At 41.4% G+C, this 19,819-nt stretch overlaps 2 protein-coding genes across 9 annotated transcripts; both read left to right on the plus strand.

Moving 5' to 3' along the window:
* Positions 1-2,090: 2,090 nt before the first annotated feature.
* On the plus strand, positions 2,091-6,934 carry LOC131256642 (probable plastid-lipid-associated protein 8, chloroplastic). The gene is made up of 4 exons (XM_058257584.1): positions 2,091-2,336; positions 3,608-3,731; positions 5,019-5,198; positions 6,533-6,934. The coding sequence occupies exons 1-4, from the start codon at positions 2,106-2,108 to the stop codon at positions 6,721-6,723; spliced, it is 726 nt and encodes a 241-aa protein (XP_058113567.1). The 5' UTR covers positions 2,091-2,105; the 3' UTR covers positions 6,724-6,934.
* Positions 6,935-9,237: 2,303 nt separating this feature from the next.
* LOC131256643 (putative RNA methyltransferase At5g10620) lies at positions 9,238-17,338 on the plus strand. 8 transcript variants are annotated; one of them, XM_058257588.1, is made up of 8 exons: positions 9,393-9,514; positions 9,686-9,717; positions 11,781-11,923; positions 12,474-12,558; positions 12,889-12,966; positions 14,058-14,203; positions 15,167-15,250; positions 17,224-17,338. In XM_058257588.1, exons 1-7 carry the CDS (start codon positions 9,466-9,468, stop codon positions 15,204-15,206), a joined length of 573 nt encoding a protein of 190 aa, XP_058113571.1. In that variant the 5' UTR covers positions 9,393-9,465; the 3' UTR covers positions 15,207-15,250; positions 17,224-17,338. The 8 variants fall into 8 exon arrangements, with proteins under 8 accessions (XP_058113572.1, XP_058113571.1, XP_058113573.1 ...); XM_058257590.1 differs by having other exon boundaries at positions 12,492-12,558; XM_058257592.1 differs by having other exon boundaries at positions 9,458-9,514; positions 9,686-9,769.
* Positions 17,339-19,819: the final 2,481 nt, after the last annotated feature.

Raw genomic sequence — 19,819 nt, forward strand, 5'->3', positions numbered from 1 at the left:
TAAGGATGGACATGGCTGTTTATATTCAACAATTTGATCCACATTTGATGGGGTCCAGCATTGACTTCAAAATAATCACATCTGATAATCCTAACCATCCATCCATAATCCATGTCTTAAGAACCGTTTACATCTGATAGATGCGGTTTCTGCGAGTCCACTCATCAGCTGAGCCACACTATAAGTGAGCAAGCTTGAGTTTTATGGTAAGTGATCTTCATGGTGAGGCCCACCATATGTGCGGCTCAGATGCCCTGCTCATGAGAGAAGTTGGCACGTTCTTAGGATGCATGTGCACGTTAGTGGTCTCATTGGATCAGTACTCCCAACTTAAGCTGGTGATTAAACAGATCTCCAATGAAGCAATACAACTAATTCCAGTTGAAATGAAGGTGTATGAATTGGATTAATCAGAACTGTTGCTCACTTGGAAAATCCAACGTTCAATCTGGATGGTCCACTTGGTCTTTCCTACGGCCAAATGTTTTCCAACCCAAGGTGACGGTTATGATTATCCGATAAAAGAGATTCTTTAGATGGTACCCAACAGATAGATTGATCAAACCGTCGATGGGGCGCATTTTATGTAAAACATGTCAGCCGTCCATTTTGTAGTCTATATGGTTAGAATCGTCTCCCATCCACAGTCCATACTCACGAACTCAACCACTATACTTGTAATTAGGACTGTTAGATGTGTGATATAGCTTTGTGACTTGTACAGTGCTATGGATTGTTACCCTCGGCCACAATACAATCCAGTAATGTTTTATCTGTGGGCCATCTACGGTGATTACAACTTTATATACGGTCCAGATCAATTGTCTCGTACTCCACACGTACAGTAGACGGTTGGGCATATGGGAGATTCAGTAGAAACGAACCCACCGAATCCCGACGCGAATTTCCTTACCACAGGTGTTGTAGGAGCCCATGCAACAAAAAATGTGGGGCCCACCGTGATGTTTTAGCAACATCCACTCCATCCATCATTTATGCCACCTCAATGTTAGTACTGAAGCCCAAAAATCAGGCTGATAAAAAATCATTGACTACAACACAGGGAACGGTGGATATGGGGATCGTCCACCATTGAAACCTTCCTGGGGACCAAGGTGATGTTTATATAACATCCAAACCGTTCATAAGGTGAGAAACAGTAGGATGAAGGTAAATAGTAGATATCAGACCGATCAGAAACTAGTGTGGGCTCCAAGAAATTTTTTTCTTCAACGGTTGGCTTTCCCATCCCCAATTTCCACGTGGCGTGGGCCACTTGGGTTTTGAATTTCATTTTTTCTTGGGATGGGTTCTTAATGTCAACTTTCACAATGGATGGACGGAGTGGATTTCCTAGATACGATCATGATGGGCTCCTCAGCTTTTTTGCTGCAGGGGCTCCGTATAACAGCAACGCGAGTTTACCGCAACACTAGTTACAGGGAGTTCCTGCAACACAAAGCCCTACAGGGCCAACCATGTCCATGTAGAATACTAGAATCCACTCCGTCAATCAGTTCCTCCATTTCATGTTACGATGAGAATCAAAAAATGAATCAGATCCAATTTTCTATTGGGCCACATCAAAGGAATGAGTTGGTACTGAACTCTCACCACTAAAACCATACCGGGGCTAACAGAAGTTTTGGATCAGGCTGATATTTTTTTCTTCCCTTCATCCTAGTGGTAAACGCCTGATGAACGGTTTGGATTTCATATAAACATCACGGTGAGTCTCAGGAAGGTTTCAATGGTGGTCGTCTCCATATCCAATTGTTTCTATAATGTGGCCCACTTGAGCATTGGATCTGCCTCAATTTATGCATTTCATCTTAAAATTTTCTATCCAAAAGGACAAACGGAGTGGATTTCACAAGAACATCTCTGTGGGCCCCACAGTGATTCGTGTGGCACGAACTCCCGGTAACAGGTGTTGTAGGAAACTAGCCTACAAAATCCACCTTCTTTCCCAACCTACCACGTGGCGGACACATAAAAGCTGGGCCCACTAATATCTCCATGCTTACGTGGCCCAATACGAGCGAATGCCGCGGATTAGATGTATTTAAAGAGAATGAAAGAAAGTCCTCAGATAGAGAAATCAAATGGCGTCTGCTTCCTTCTCCCACTTCTCTACTTTCAGAGGCCCCGAAAAAATCCCCAACTCCAAAACCCTAATTTCCAGCTCCAGATCTCCTTCATATCCGCTGCTGGTCTCATCTCCCTTAACTCACCTTCGATCTCATCATCATCATCAGATCTCTAGAAGCTTATCTGCATCGGTCTCTACGCAGCAGCAGATCTCGGACGATCTTGTTTCTTCAATTCTTTCCAAGGTTCAATTTCGATCTCAGATTTCTCGATTGTCTGCTTGCATTCGTTTCCTGTTCTTGAAAATTGCCGGATTTTAAAGCAATTTATGACGAATTTAGATCAAGAAGTAGGAAATGCTGATGGTTTTGAAGGGTATGCCTGATCGGACGATTTTAAGTCTGATCTCAGCTGTTTAATACTGGGAGATCAATTGTTATGATCGTTGTTGTGATATCGGGCAGTATCTCATCCACTCTGGGGCCCATGATTTTGACTACCAGGATTATCAGGAATGTATGTCAGGTGTACGGTTGATGAGTTTCTGCACACGAGTTCACCATTTTGGAAATGACGGTGTCTCATTTACTGTAATGTGTGCGGCAATCCAGATCATCCAAGTCACCAACCGACTTGGAGATGGCCCGTAATCGAAAAATTGCAATAATTCGATGATAGTTACTGTCCAATTTTTCCTTTTTGAGTTGGGACAATGCACTATTTTACTTTTCACCGCTCATTGAATAGCCAGCAATTGGATTGTTAGGATTGCTTGAGCAGTATGAATTTTAAGTATGCTACATCCACAACATTCCCCGCAATTTTGATGGTTTGGAGGCTTGTATATGCGTGCCACATGTAATTAGGATGATTTACTTACCACCATTTCCACAGTAGTAGTGAACTATCACTAGAAATTTGTCCTTGCTTTAGTTTAGGAAAAGATTAAAAATGCGCAACATGAAATACATGTACATCAGTGTAAATTATCCAAAATGTGGGCCTTCCATTGATGGGGTATAGCTCCAAAATTGGATTTGATTGGACGACTCCTATCCTCTGATTAACGGGCATTTATTTCTTGAATTCAGATTGTACTGCTTGAGTTTAACTGTCTTTTTGATGGCCTGCAAGTGGACAGTTAGGATCATCTTTGATTTGATGATCCTTCCCCATTTAATGGGGATTTGTTTGTTGAATTCGAACTGTTTATTGAGTAGCAGTGGGTCGATATGTCAATCGCTATCCTTCTGTTTGAAATAGACCTTTCGTTTTTTTGTTTTTGAATGGAAATAAACTTTTATATATATATATATATATATATATATATATATATATATATATATAGTTTAATTTGATTTATCGAAAAAGCAGTGAGTTTTCATGGACTATGCTGTTGACATTTATTTAAGAGAATGGCAGATTTTCTTATTCAATGTAATTGGATTAGGTGTCATTTTGAATATTTTCAATGTGGCCATTTTGCAATGTGCAAGTGTGGTTTGTTATTATTTAGGTGACAGATACTGACCGAGGAGTTCTGTTGACTAAAGATGAGCATGCAGAGGTAGCTGAAGTGGCCCAGCAATTGGCAAATTACTGTGTGGATGAGCCAGTAAAATGCCCACTTATATTTGGAGGTAAAACCCACTGATGGCTGACTCTCATGTACAAGTACCACATTCCCAGTGATTAAGTATGACTTTAGGACTTCAAATCATCCATGAAATAATGAAGGCATCCTTTTGATTTGAGAGAAAAAGGCAAAAAATCTGAAACAGTAAAAATGCATGCTTATATTTCAAAGTATACTCAAGTAATGGCTCTTATTGATATGTGGGTCCTCTTGGATTCCCACCCTCCCGGTATTTCAAATGGTTTGCAAGACGATGAGTGTAACTCTTGTGCTTTCTATATTTAAAAAAAAAGAAAAAAGAAAAAAAGAAAAACAGAACTACTCAGACAATTCGAGAAAGGGCCACCTTACCTTTTCCTGCAAGATTGTGTCCCTTAAGATGGCCATGGTGCATGCAGTTTTGAAGAGGCTGGATCTCATGCTAACGTTCGCCCTGCTTCCCAAAACTCCGGTGGGCCACGCTGTCTAAAATCATGCCTAACCCCTCTAAAATCACACGTTGTCAGCCATGTGAGTTCTAAACTAGCCTGATTTTTTGCATGTCCATCCATCCTGGTCGGATGTATCTTCAAAATGGATTCAGTGGAATTATACAAAACACAGTCCGCCCCACATACAATCTTGAAGGTTTTTAGTGGTGGAGATCGTAGTTCCCTCTGGTGTGGTCCATCTGAGTTTTGGATTTGCCTGATTTTTGCATACAGAGCAGAAAAATACAGGACGCAGACGATGAACATATTGGATATTATTAAAACATCATGGAGGGCCCCACGCGTTGATTTGTATGTTAAATGTTAAGTAGAAACGTTTGTAATGCATCTGTCCTCATTTTGAAAAGAAAACACAACATTGAGTAGAGGTTAGTGAGAAGAGTGTTTCCAGTATTCCCCAAGATAGCGAACCACTGCATAATGATGGACTTTCGATGGTGAATTGATTTATCTCTGAGAAAGTACCCATAGGGTATAAAGAACTACTTGAAAATTTTACCAAAATTCTAAATGCCTATTTCATTCCCTTGTCAAAAATCAGTCTTTGCTTTATAATATTAATCTGTTGGGACTTGCATATTTGAAAATGGAAATGATATCTAATTTCCACTCTGAAACAGATGTATGCAAATAAAAAAGGACCAAGTGCAGATAGTGGCTCTCATTTTGGATTTTTTAAAAAATTCATCCATTTTCTGCACATTCCTTCAATGCCAAAGGCATCATATTCTGTGGAATATACTGTGGTATCTTCCTTGGGTTCATTATTTCATAGGTGATGTGTTTTCTCTGTTACTCAGAGTGGGATGTGTTGTACTGTTCGGTGCCAACGTCACCTGGTGGTGGTTTCAGAAGTGCATTTGGTCGTCTTGTGTTCAAAACAAAGGAGATGGTGCAGGCCGTTGAAGCTCCTGAAACTGTGAGAAACCAGGTCTCCTTTTCCTTATTTGGATTCCTGGATGGAGATGTTTCCTTGAAAGGTATGCTTGTTTAGCCAAACAAATGGTTTGTATCCATTCTACAAGTTGTTACAGTTCAAGTTACAGTGTTTTTAGTTGCTTTGGGGGCGTTTGGATCTTAAGTTACTTAAGATATGCTACTTATGCTTGAAGTAGCTTATCTTGGTTTCTACTTTCTAAGCTGATAAGGATATCAGCTTCTCCTCTCTATGGTCTCTCCCAATGCCTCTCTTCAGCAATATATGAAAAGTAGAAAAGCTAAAAAAAATTAACTGAAGTGATTAAGTACTTTTAAGTAAAAAAGTTATAACTAATCATAAACCAAACTTACTTCTCTAAAATAAGTTACTTATCTGCTGCTGTAAGTAGAAAAAGTAACTTATTTGGTGGTACCCAAACAGGCCCTTTGTGACACTTTGATAATCCAATCGATCAGTCTGGACTGTCCATTAGGTCCATCACATTCCTTGTCTGCCATACAAAAAAAAAACACTAGATGATTCTAAGCATCTGATCAATAGCTATAAAATGGATGGTCAGATTTATATAAATAGGTCCAATTAACACTTCGAGCCATCTATTTGTTGGACCATCATGGTGATCGGTTATGGCTTTAAAGAATTGATTTATCAGGCAATCCTAACCATCCCATCCATGACTTGTAGAACAACCTATAGATGGGCAGGATGATCCATTCAGTGTGATTTTCATGGTAGCCCATGATGTGTGGAGGACCCAATGGATGACAGTCCAGATATATTGATCAGACTCTCCAAGAGTCTTGATATACCTGGGAGAATTGAGTCCTTTATCATATGCGGTCAAGACCATTCATCTGGTGGACCACAGCATGGATGGGCAATATCCTATGAAATTCGCATGCTAGAGAATCAGAGCCATCTGGTAATTGGCCCGAAAATGACAGTTAGAACTAAAAATATAGTCAACAGTCCATATCTAATGACCAAAAGTCCATGTCTAATGATCAATGGATGAGTGATGCAGAAGGGTGCTGAATCCACAGTGTGGCCTCCTGCACTGCTGTACCATGGATTCAGCAGAGGAGGCCGCACCATGGAATGGAAACAAAGATGGAGGGTGCGATCTTTCTATGTCGATCTCGAGATCTATCAATCTCGAACAAACCTAGCTCCGACACCACTTGATACAAGAGGGGACGCACCAAATCCACGGTGTGGTCTCCTGAAGCAACCTCTTTGATCCATCAGCTGGCCCATCCACCAGGGAGCCAGCTGGGCCCAAATGCAATAGCTTGTAATTTGATCCGAGCATGTTGCATAATGAATGATATATATATTTTGATTTTGGCTTTCTTTCTTCCCTTTTGGTGTCAGGGAAACTGATAGTTCTTGACGATAAATGGATACAAGTAATATTCGAGCCCCCTCAACTGAAGGTGGGGAGTTTGGAGTTCCAGTTTGGTGGCAAGAGCGAGGTGAAGCTGGAGATCACCTACATTGATGAGAAGATCAGGTTGGGAAAAGGATCCAGAGGCTCCCTCTTCGTCTTCAAAAGACGCGGATAAAACCATGAAAGCGATATTCGCTTCATCACACTAGAATTATGGTGTATATCTTCTCCTTCTTGTTTCTTATTGTTTGTGTATCATGAGCTTTTTGTGTATTGTGAAGGAGGATGGTTATTCACCTGATGATGTCCCAACTTGTAAAATCATAGTTTAGAAACTCGAAAACTCGACTCAGTGTCTTACCGAGTCAGTCAACTCGGAGACTCAACCGAGTCATCAATTAACTTTACTCATATATTCTTTTTAAAAGAATCAACATTTTGGGTGACTCAGTCGAGTCATGCCAATTCATGGGACTTTATTATGTCAGGCTATCCAGTGAGTCTCCAATGGACTCAGTTTGCAAAATCTCACCGAGTTGATTCGGCCGAGACAATCCACCGAGTATTAGAACCATGGTGAAAACTCGTTTTCCAGAGCCGGATCTCATACAAACCTTTGTAGGATAAAGCATATGCTGCAATGAGGGGGCAAGCATGTTTTGATACTTTCCCAAATGTTACATGATTGTGCTTACTAGTGTCCACGCGTGCCAATCCAAATGGTCCAAATAAATTTTCATACTGATCGTGGGCCATAGTTTGGAAATTAGACTGATCCAAAGTCCTGGTGGTCCACACCTTATTATTATGTAGTGTTCCTTTTTTTATTTTTGTCATCAGAGTTTTTGGTAGGGCCAGTTTTTGGTCTTTAAGGGCAATACGATGAGATGAGCCTGATGCGCGGAGTGGATATTACAATCCGAATACGTTGAGTCCTACATAAATCTGGTGTTGTAGGCAGTGCTGAAGGATCTGAGGATAATACACATTCACCCGCATTTGCGGGAAACGGATTGGCTGCTCCCCCTGCCACCAGCCAATGGCTGGTGGTCGGTGCTCTGTGGGCCCCATTATGATGTATGTGTTTCATCCATGCCGTTCATATATTTTTCCATAAAATTGTATGGTATGAGACCAAAAATGAGATATATCCCAATCTCAAGTGGACCACATTACAGGAAACAGTGTTGAATGGGCGTCAACCATTAAAAACCTTTTGGGGGCCATAAAAGTTTTGGATCAAGCTGATTTTTTATTTTTACCTTCATCTGGGCATGTAAGACCTAATCAACATATTGGATGTCAAATGATAAGTACAGTGGGCCTTAGGAGGATTTTAATGGTGTATATCCAATCACTATTGTTTTACTATGGTGTGGTCCACCTGAGATTTATATCCCTGTCAGTTTTGGTATCAAACCATCAAATGATCTTTAAAAATGGATGAACTGAATGGATGAAACACATACATGATGGTGGGGCTCACAGGGCACCGACCACCACCACCGGGCTGGTGGCAGGGGGAGTAGCCAATCCGTTTCCGCATTTGCGCAATTGGCGCGTAAGTAAGATTGTTCATCTAGTGGCCCCCACCTTGAACTGGCCGATGAGTCGATGAAGTATGCCCCATCAAACAATCTCAGCCATTGGATGGACGGACTTCCCTTTCGTTTCATAGGAGCCTCGGTCGCATTTTCTTTTACCGTCGACTTGTGCACTGATAGCTCCATGCATAGAACTAAGCCATGGGATCACGGATTGAACCTAGGTGGGACCCACCGTGATGTTTGTGAGAAATAGACCCCGTCCATCTGTTTTTCCACCTCATTTTAGGACATGAGACAAAAAAATGATGCAATTCAAAAGTTAAGTGGGCCAAACGACAGAAACGTGGGAGGGAAATGCCTACCGTCGAGACCTTCTTGGGTCCACTGTGACGTTTATATGCCATCCAAACCGTTCATAAGTTCATTTCCACTTGGATAAACTGAAAGCACAAAAATATTATCCTGATCCAAAACTTCTGCCGCCCCACGAATGTTTCAATGGTGGGTGTTCAATCCCCACTGTTTCCTGTCTGTGTCCTGCTTGAGTTTTGGATCTGCCTCATTTTATTCTACCTCATGTCCTAAACGAGGTGTCAAAACGGATGAACGTTGTGGATTTCTCGAAAACATCACAGTGGGCCCCACTTAGCTTCCGACCCGAGCAACTTGTTCCCAGGCGGGGGCGGATTAGGTGCGGCCCCGGCCTAACCCAACAAGGTGTGGCCCTGACAGTAGGGCCTACTGTGATGCATGTATTTATATCCACGCTGTCCATACGTTTTTACAGGTTATTTCAGAGTATGGTCCAAAAAATGAAGTAAATCCAATCTCAGGTGGACCACACCATAGGAAATGGGGTGATTCACAATTAAAAACTTTTTGTGGGCCACAAAAGTTTTGGATCAAGCTGACATTTATTTTTTCCCTTCATTAAGTTCTGTACCCTATCAACAGGGTGTGTGTGGAAAATAAACATTACTTTGGGCATTATGGTTGGCCCTAGGTAGTTTTTTTTTTTTTTTAAATGGTGGGCATTCAATAACCACTGTTTCCTAATGTGTGGTCTTAATAATTGGATTTACTTAATTTTTGTGATAATGCTCTAAAGTGATCTGAAAAACTGGATGGACGGCGTGGATATAAAATTCACAGATCAAGGTGGCCCCACGGTCAGGGCCGCACCATGTTGGGTGAGGCCAGGACCGCAACTAATCCTCTCCTCGTGCGCCTACATCTTGACCTGCCGTACCACAACTTGATTGCTCCCGAGGTGTATACGACCTTCACTCTTTGGAGTAGCCATACCCTGTCTCAAGTTCCTGCCTACCTCATCCGCCTCTCTCTCTCTCTCTCTCTCTCTCTCTCTCGTCATGGCAGCACTCTTATCTTCTTACATGAAGAACCCAACTCCTCCAGCAGGTAATCTTCTCCCTACGCATTCTACTTATTTTCTTATTTCATCTCTTTCACTTTCAACATCTTCATGTTCAAATTCCTTTTCTTTTTTTCTTTTTTTCTTTTTTTTTGAAAAATTCCGACACTGATTTTGCTAAAATCACGATGTGGATCATGTTTTACTACCGCTCGCAGGTCAGAGATTGAAACACTCAGGCCAGTCTGTGGTAAATGTCTGACTCGACTCGAGGCCGGATCTTGAATCCACTACAACACTTTGTAGGTTATGATTAACCAATAATTTAATGTGTGGGACCCACTATGATGTATGCATGGCATCCCATCCGCTCATCACGGGCCGCCATTCATGTTCTCCTTGGCGCCCAAAAATTAGACTGATCCAAGACTCAGGTGGGCCACTCCATGGGGAAAAGTTGGGATTGGGATGCGCACCATGAAAACCTTTCTGATTGTGTGTGGGGCCCATTGTGTTTTGCATATGCTATCCAAGCCATTCATAAGGTGAGCCACATCATGATGAATGGACACCCGAAATTCAGGTAGATCGAAACTCAGGTGGGGCTACACTACTTGATTTTAGAGTTTTTAGGCATGATTTTTCACAGTGTGGCGCAACTGAGTTTTGGATTGGCCTGATTTTTGGGCCCCAAGAAGAAAGATGGGCCGCACATGATGGGCGGATTGAATATCATGCACACATCATGTTGTAGGATAAACTTCACATACAAAGCTTTGTAGTGGATTTAGCCTCAATTATTTTCTTGTTAATGTTTTATGTTTAATTAAATTAATTTTTTAAATTTCTTAATTTGATCATTCAAGGACGGATTTCCAACACATTTTCGTAAAATTCCATCTTGGGTTTTATTCAACTGAAGCAATGATCCTATTGTCATTCTTTATTTGATGGAATGATCAATGTACATGAGATCATAATCCACTGTACAATGAAGAGTGCTGCAGCTAAGGCCACGCCCACAAGCCAGATCGCACAGGTGTATGGTCAGCTGATCTGAAGGATTCTGTACACATGGGGTCATATGCCAGTTTTCCGAATAGTTGATTTTATGGTCCCCACCTTTGGTAGGGTGTGGCTTGAAACTCTTTTCTTATGAAAGATCCCAACTCTTTGATTGATGGTCATGGATAGGGAGAAAGCACTGGAATGTTCCACATTCGATGAAAAATAGTCCAACTATAAAATAATTGGTATCTTTGGATCTGAACAATGTTCCAGTAGTTCCCTATCTATATCAGGGTCCATCAGTTTGACATTCTTGATCTTTGAACCGTGGACCCACATTACAAGATACTTCACTTCAACAAATTGTGTGAATGCTGACAAGGACAACCCTATGATCCTCTTCTATAAGAATCCATTGGAACAACTGTTTGTGTGGAATGTTCATCAGGTGGACCGCACCTTGCACGTGCCCTGATGCAGGACAATTAACCACTTGCTCTAAAAGCTCAAACTAATAGAGCATGGCGAATTAATCCCTTTATCTCATAGCCCAGGTCCCCAATCCATGGGTTAGGTCCTTGGCCGAACCCTCCTTGTGAGCCCCAAATCCATGGGTTCTGCCTCACACGAGCCACCTGCCTCACACGGGCTCCAAATCCATGGGTTCCACAGGTCACCCACCCTGAGTGTGCCCCTGCATCCCATAGGCCACCCCACTCGAGCCTAGTGTGAAAATGCCCCGCATTAATCACCCTGGTGAGGAGTCTCGAAAACTCAAGGCCAGTCCACTCATCAGCTTCCTCACATGCATGAAAAAAAATGGATGGCTGTAAAGATGATCAGTTCACATTTTCCAGTTGGGCCCCATTTGATAAGCAAACCAGCCTGATTTTTGGCCAGAGTGTATAAACGGTGTGGTATACCTGATGAACTGCCTTGATCTCATAGACATGTGTTGCACAGGCAGGTGTGCTAGCAAAATGATGTCTAATCCTACTTATGAATCTTCAGTTTTGACTTTTGAGCAAAGAATTAATTCAATCTACTGTCGGAAAATGGGGTTTACTTCAAAAAATGAATAGAAGTAAGAAGTCAGTCCATGTGTCACTGTCAAGATTTCAAATTGATTCATCCAAAACAACTCAATGGAAAATTTTTCTTTCAAAATTCTCTTTTGACCTCTACATTTGTTTGGTAATTTTGGAGATCTCAACTTTGTTTATTCATGATTTTAATCTATCAAGACTTTTAGCAATCATTGAATGAATTCTTTTCTTAACTTTATTAATGCCGTTGTGGTGGCAGCGAGCTCTCCCGACACGTATACTAACCATAGGAAAGAAGAGATCCCCAGGGATCCAATCTTTGGTCGAAGAGTACAAGGAGAAGCTCAAGTATTATTGCAGCATCAATGACATCCAAATCAGATCCAATCCAAAAAATACTAGGTACCCCTGTCTTGTTTTGTACTAGAAGCGGTTGTTTGCTTTGGCACCTACTCATCCAATGTTAGTGTTTATGCAGTATCCACTAAGAACGATTCCGTGTTATTATTATTATTATTATTATTTTTCAGTATTGTTTTGAATACTAGTTGTCTATAGGCAATAAGCACACCAATGAAAAATAAGCAAAAGAACATTACTATCCCAATTACAAAGAATAAGCAGTACCTCAATTTACATAAATGAACACCCATGGAGATATCTTTTTAAATGCTATTGTATAAAAACTCTATGCCATATTGGATGGTTGGCTTGATTCAGCTAAATTGAACAATCTGATTTCAGTCATATTTCATGATTCTACTGTTTTAATCAGAATTACCCGTAGCAGTTATTTTTATGTGTAGGTATCATTGATTTTATTCGAAAATTTCCTTTAGGGTGTGTTTGGTTGCACCAAATATCATGATTAATTGGTCTAATTTCTTGCAAACAAAAACACCCTTGAAATTTGCTGGCTGCCTTCATAGCCTTTTTCTTGTTATTCTTTTAGTGCTGACATTCCAAGCAGTGATGTGAATGCCCAGATTGAAGGCGAAGACACAATCGTCATGCAGCACATCAGATCTGAAGATTGGGTATGGCATTAAAACCTTTGCATGTAGAGAATGAAACCTAACTGCCATGGTTTCAATCAAAAGTCTCTTCATGCACATTTTGAGACTGTTATTGCTGTTCAAAAAATTCTGAGAGACTGTCAATTTAATTAAATCCAAAACTGCATTTTTCCTGTGGGTGTAAGGTCCATGTCTGTGACATATTCTTGTCTTTTATTATTTTGAACAATTTGCAACTTTTAACCATTTCAGTACTAAAAAGCTAAACATTATGTGAAGATGGAAAGTTTTTGCTGTTGTTTGAAGTTTTGGAATTTCGACTTCTGTCTTTTTGATTATTTTTTTTCTTAGGTTGTGTTGTTGGATGAGCATGGGCTAGATATTGGGTCAGAGCAGATGGCTGACTTGGTGGGAGATGCTGGACAAACAGTATGTGTTTGACATTAATCTTGGAATTTCGAAAGATACAATAATATGCAGCCCATGCACTGGAGTGATGTCTTTACTAACTAATGCTTTGTAACATGAAACCAGGAATTTGTGTGCTGTTTTCATTTTTATTTTTTATGTATTTGATACTAATAAAAATATCAAATGCCAAGACAAACATTTGAGACAGGCAAAGCCACATCATCATGCAATTCTAATGTTTCTGTAGGATTATTTTTTGATGCCATGTTTTTCAAGGCTACAATTAAGCCATAGATTAACTTCTTGATGGATGTGGAAAATTTTGTATATACTGGGGCTGCAACTTGGGTTCGGGTCAACCTGAACCTGATTGACCCAACCCAAGTTCAGGTCAGGTTGGGTCTGGCTGTTAAGGTCTTGGTGTTGGGTTCAGGTTGGAAGACACCAACCTGGTTTGAATTCGTGTTGGGTTTGGGTTGAGCAAATTTGGGTCAGGTTAGTTCAGGTTGGGAATAATCACATGTATTCAGTTCAGGTTGGGCACCTTGGGTTGGATTGGGTCAGGTTGGGTTGAACATAGAGGAATTCAGGTTGGGCACCTTGGGTTGGAATACGGGCCAGGTTGGGTTCTCTTGAGGTCGGGGTGGGCTACGATTGACCCTCTAGCTGACCCAACCCACCCAAGTTGCACATCTAGTATCATCTCCAACCACCTGATTTTATGCAATCAGAATCTCATCAGCCGTGGCTATTGCCTATCTATGGCTTCATGATGGCACACTATTGGGCTTGTTGGAAACATAAACGGGAAAGCTTTCAAATGAACAAATTTCGTGTCACTGTGAAGCTGTTTTGGCACTTGACAGAAGGCAATGGGCATAGCTGACAAGATTGTGATTGCATCATGCACAAGTGTGACGAAATTCTTATGGCATCATGATTTTTGGGCCATTATCCATATATGGTGAAGTTATCAAATGAATGCCTTGGATCTTTATGCATCTTCCATGCGTTTCCCATGCAATTTACCTTCATCGTAGATTCTATGGATTATATGTGGAATGATGGTCTGGCTCTGATGGTTTTTTTTTTTTTGGTAATTCTTGTAGGGATCATCAGCACTGGCATTTTGCATTGGCGGCCCTTATGGTCATGGAAAAAAATTGCGTGAACGTGCTGACGTAACGATCAGGTTGTCCTCCCTGGTCTTAAATCACCAAATCGCATTGATAGTACTATTGGAGCAACTTTATAGGTAGCTCCTTTTCATTTATTTTCTTCTTCTGATTCCAATTTGATATGATTTTAGACATTTGAAGCAACACCTTTTCCATTTCTGAGTTCAATGACGACCTGCTTATTTTTATAATATCCACTTGGTTAAGTTCAATCACTGGACTCTGTAGTTGGAACAGTGCCAAACCAAGTCGGCTCAGCCGAATTCCAAGTTGTTGGATGAGTTTTTGACATTAGGGTTGAGTGGGCTGGGTTTGGGCCATACTTGGCTAGGTCTGGTCCAGCCTGACACTATCGGCCTAGGGCTCGAGCCTGGCACAGGCCTAGCACAGCAGGCCCAAGCCAAATAAAATTGCATCCTAATAATTGATCAAATCTCCATTTCCCATGGTGAGTGTTCTTAAGCCGCACCTTGATCAGGTGGGCTACACATGTAAATAGGCATTTGGGAAATTGAAAACCAAGACTGCATGCAAGATGCATTTGTTGCCTAACTGATTATTGGAAATGGCATATGTGTAGAACAGAACATGTACACATGAAGTTGGGCCAGGCTGGTCCAAGCCAGGCCGAGCTAAAATGTCCCAAGCCGAATACCGGCACGAGCAATGATTGGGCTATACATGCTAGGCCAAAGCTAATAAGTCCAAGCTTGGGAAAAAGCGGGGCCAGGCAGGCTGCTTAGCCCATTGGCCCCCCCATTGAACATTGCTTGGAAGTTGACTTCAGCATTATGTTATTATAAGTTTTAGTTTGAAACTGGGTATGTAGTGTTATGTAATCCACTTTTGGTCCGAAAAATAGCTTCAATTTCTTTTCGATTTCCATCCTGCTTTCTGATTTCTGAAAATGGGATTATGGTAGTGGCTTTTATCTTATCCCAAACCAGAAAATTGAGGTGTATTTTCTATACATATGCAGAAATCTTCTCCTTTTTATGACATTCTTCATTGCTAATAAATTGACGGATGTGATTCTTTAGAGCATGGACTATTCTCAAAGGACAGAAATACCATCACTAGCATTGCTACTCTCCACATGCTGACAATCAAGCTATTTTACCCAGGTATGAGTGTACCACCAGTGAATTAGATGTTGTTTCAAAATCAGGATGATCCCTTATTACTGCAATTTTAGTTTCTTGAATGGACAGGCAAGTTCCTTTGTGCATGCATGTTTTCAGGGCCCTTTGAAATGAGTGACACTTTGATTGGCTAGACAACTACTAGGGCTGTCACCGGGTGTGGCTGATGTCTGTCCAAGCCTTGCTTGGGCCCATGACAGGCCAAAACAAATAGGTCCAAGCTGGCCTGTGATGATTATGCCTCATTTTGTGTTTCCCAACATTTGCTAAATGATGGCAACTCAGTCAGTGTGCATGGCAAGCAAGCGTGTTCGTCAATGCAGACCATAGTTCTAAAACTTGCTGATTCAACTTGAAACTCGGCCAAGTCAACTAGACTCGACAAGATTTTGAGCCGAGTCACTAGGAAACTTGGTCTTGCATCTGACTAGATGCTAGCTCAAGAAGTCTCACGACTTGTGGTTGACTTGAACTGAGTCACCTAGTGAATCACAATGTTATTTTTATTTTATTTTTTAAAAAAGGTTGATGAGGGGAATCAATCCCACAGCTTTTATTGAGGAGAGGCACACTTAACCAGGGTGTCATCCAATGGTTTGATTTGTTGAATTTCTATTTTATATTCTTTATACTGATACTAACTATTTTAGAATTTTTTTTTCATTTGAGAATTGAAATTTTTATTTAGAAAGCCAAAAGGCAGCAAAGAAAAAGAAAAGAAGAAAAGAAAGTTACAAATATAGCCAACCCCAAGGGTTAGGAATTGAGAGAGAGAGAGAGAGAGAGAGATCCTAAATTCCTAACATTTCTAATTTATAGAAATTCCTAACATTTCTAATTTATAAATTTCTAACTATCGAGTCGAGTAAGGTCGAATCTTCGAGTCCGCCCTACCTGACTGAACATTGAGTCGAGTTGGGTTTTCAAGTTTTCGAACTATGATGCAGACCAGGGTTTTGTTAGGGTACAGTGTCAGTGTCCCTGTACCACAATATGGCACAGTGGCTGGTTTCCACCATTGGATGAACGGTTCTCATTACTACCATATAGAAGCTATGATCTTATAATCATGCTTCATTGATGATCCTGACGTTTGAATCTTGGAATTGAATATAGGCCATTAAATATTCATCTTCATATACAATCACTCGTTCAACAAATGTTTCTTAGGATGCCGGTATCACAGAATCCAGAACATGAATGGTTCATACCGTCATTTAAGATGCACTCAGGAGGTGGAAGACCAGTCCTGTCTGGTATTATGGTATGGGTCATCGTAAATTAACAAAATCCTGCAGACCATCCAAATCTCGGGCCTGACTGTCATCTGTAGATGGAACGTGGCCCGAAAATGACACTATTTTGACCATATTTGAAGATCTGATTTCACCCTTTGAATTTGGATCGTTGACAATTCCTTTCTGACTGACAGCGAGTGTTGTTGAGTCAGCATGATTTTGCATGACTAGAAGTGACTTGTACTGCCCCCGCTGATTATTTAGCCTTCTTACATTCAAAGATCGACGAGCCTCGGCTTTTGCCAAAAAGATGGCTACTCATCATCGTTGTGGTCATCCTCTTCGTCGTGGTCTAAGCCATCTAAGCCATGTCCCAACTAATTGGGATCAGCTGCAGGAATCGTATTCTGCAATTCTACCCATGTAAATTGGTTTGCATTAGTGGGGCCCCTGCATTTGAAGGTCAGCACCTTGTTCTACTCAGCTGGCTGCCTATGCGACCAATCAAAGCGCAACAACGCATGTGGGCACCTTTTTCTATCACATGCGAGAATAGCGTCGTCTGTATTTAGACAATTGAATTAGCAGTTTTTTACTTCTTCCGAATATTACATCATTTTATGAAATTCTGCATTTTAAAAAAATCACTGCAGGATGAGAAGCTTCTGAATATTACATCTTTTTAAGAAATTCTGCATTTTTTTTCAATCACTGCAGGATGAGAAGCTTCCGATGCCGATTGAAGTGATAATCAAATGAGTGCATGCAGTGCAAATGAAAAAATGTGGTGGTGAAATGGTGAATGAGAATGTTCTTTCTTTCTTTTCGTCCTTGTACTGTGCAGAATATAGAGAACTGATCACCTGCAACTGGAAGTATGGTACAACCCATTTTCCTTTTGCTAAGCCTATGTTCTCAATAAAGCACATGTACATGCCTCACGTGTGCCAGCATGGTATGATAGGTCTGAGATCCAATCCATCCATCAGAACGGCAACATTATGTTGATGCCCTAGCCCAAGAATCAGGTTGATCCACTGATCAGGTGGGCCACAGTTTGCAAAACAAATGTACAGCTCTGAAATGAAGTTTTCTAACACGTCCACCTGTTTCCAGTTTTTGCGGCCAATTGCACATTGGACCAGAAAATTTGTAGGAGGTAAGACCAACCTTATGGATGGATTAGATTTCAAACACATGTGCCATGCTGGCTTGTGTGAGGGTGTACAGGAGCTTTAGAGTACCCGTGTGCTTAGAAAGGCTGTTTCTTGTCTTCAGATTTTTGTTTCCGTTTTTGCCCTTGAGAAATGCTTGCAAAGATGGGCTGTACCGTTTGTAGGTGAATATGATTGCCTACAATCAGCTGTAGGTTTAGTTAGCCTACAACCTGTCTTCACATCTCATTTTGCCCTTTGAAGGTATATATATGAAAAATGCAAGGGCAAAATTGGAAACAAAGATTCTGAAAGAAAAGGGTTGTAGCGTACAACTGGGTGAGAGGGGCATATTGGGAATGAATGGGTTGTAAATTTGTAATGGTGTATTACTTTGTAGGGCGGCAAAAATTTTCAGTTAATGAGTTGGGTCATTTTGTGATCACCCTCACCGTACGATGGTCCATATTCATTGAGGACAATCACGGGTGGGCCCACAGTGATTGGACGATCCTAACTATTGAGAAAAATGGTGTACTGGAATTGCTAAAATCCAGCCATTGGTTTTGTGCAACAGCTTCGACAACAGCTGCAATTGTCTGATCATTGTGACAGCCCGGCCATTTCACGATGCCTCATGGTGAATGAATGAATGGCTTGGATCATCATACACTTCCTCCGTGTAATGTATAATCTTGTGAGGTTGTATGGGGACTGGTACCTCAAGTGGGCCCCGCCTGGTTATATAAACCTTTAGATGTTATTTGGATGGCAATACCATTCATACATAGCTAAGAAAAACCACCCATTAACGTTCAAATCACTGGCCTACAAATGGATGGTTGAAAGAAGCAGAGGAACAGGTCATACTTTCTGTACTCAATGAGCATGAGTTACACTGTTATGAGTGTTATCATCATCTCATCACCCAAAATTCTGGACCACGCCATAGAAATTAATGGGTAACCAATGGTTTGATTTAACGTACATGTGTGGACCTCTGAATGAGCGGATAGGCATGATTTTCAAGAAAAAAGCAATCTTTAATGAAGGGCCCTACGTTTACATGGTTCTTATTTGTCCTGGAAAAAAAAAAAAAACCAATAACAACTAATACTTCGAAGTAAATATGCATGTGAAGTAGGGCTGTCAATGGGTCAGGTTGGCCCGTCCGGCCCTCAGGCCAGACTAGAGCTGGGCTCGTGCCTAAAATTCAAGCACCTTTTTCAATTGGGCTAGGTTCGGACGTAACCAGCAGCTGGCCCATTAGGGTTTGCAGGGGTGCCACATCATGTGGACCGTTCAGATTCTGTGCCCATGACATGTGCAAAGGTGATCATGTAGACTGTTCAGATTCTGTGCCCATGACATGTTTGCAAAGGCGCTCAAGTAAGAAGGTATGCAGGTGAGTATTCCTCTCTCTATATACAGAGAGAGGAATGCGGCGCCCTTAAAACTCTAAATTTTCAGCCTGATTCAAAAGTCTAATAGGCAATGGCAAAGAGAAATGCAAATCAATGGAGAAAACTATTTCAATGCAAATCAATGGAGAAAACTATTTCTTTTTCCATGGCCCACCAGAGTTTTGTGTGGGGTGAAAAGTTGGGTTCGTCAGAAGTTTCAAGGAGTGCCGCATCACGTGGACTTTTCAGATTCTGTGTCACGTGTGCAAAGGTGTGCACGGGTGCTGACGTAAGGTGTGCACGTGAGCATTCCTCATATATATATATATATAAAAGCTCACCCCTCCCATTCCTCTCTTCCCAGACCCAAGCCCCTCTCTCTCTCTCTATCCTCCACGAGCCCTCCACTCTCGCGTCTTTGGCTTGCGCTTGAACAGGAATCGAGCCCAGGCCAGCATAAACATTTCGGGCCAAACTCAGGCTGGATTAATTTGGGTCGTTACAGACCTGGGCTGGATTTGAGCCTCAGTTGAACAATACCAGGTGCGCTTGGACAGATCTTGGCCCGGCCCGTTGACACTGCTGATGCGAAGTAGCACCCCTGTTTAAGGGGGGCTGCAACTAAAAGCTATTTGGGGCCCACTGTGATGCTTTTATGAGATCCACACTGTCCATTCGTTGTGCCAGCTTATGTTAGAATGGTAGCCTAGAGATGACACAGATACAAGACTCATGTGGGTCACACCACAAGAAAGA

Source organism: Magnolia sinica, chromosome 9 (assembly GCF_029962835.1).
Source record: "Magnolia sinica isolate HGM2019 chromosome 9, MsV1, whole genome shotgun sequence".
Taxonomy (NCBI): Eukaryota; Viridiplantae; Streptophyta; class Magnoliopsida; order Magnoliales; family Magnoliaceae; genus Magnolia; species Magnolia sinica.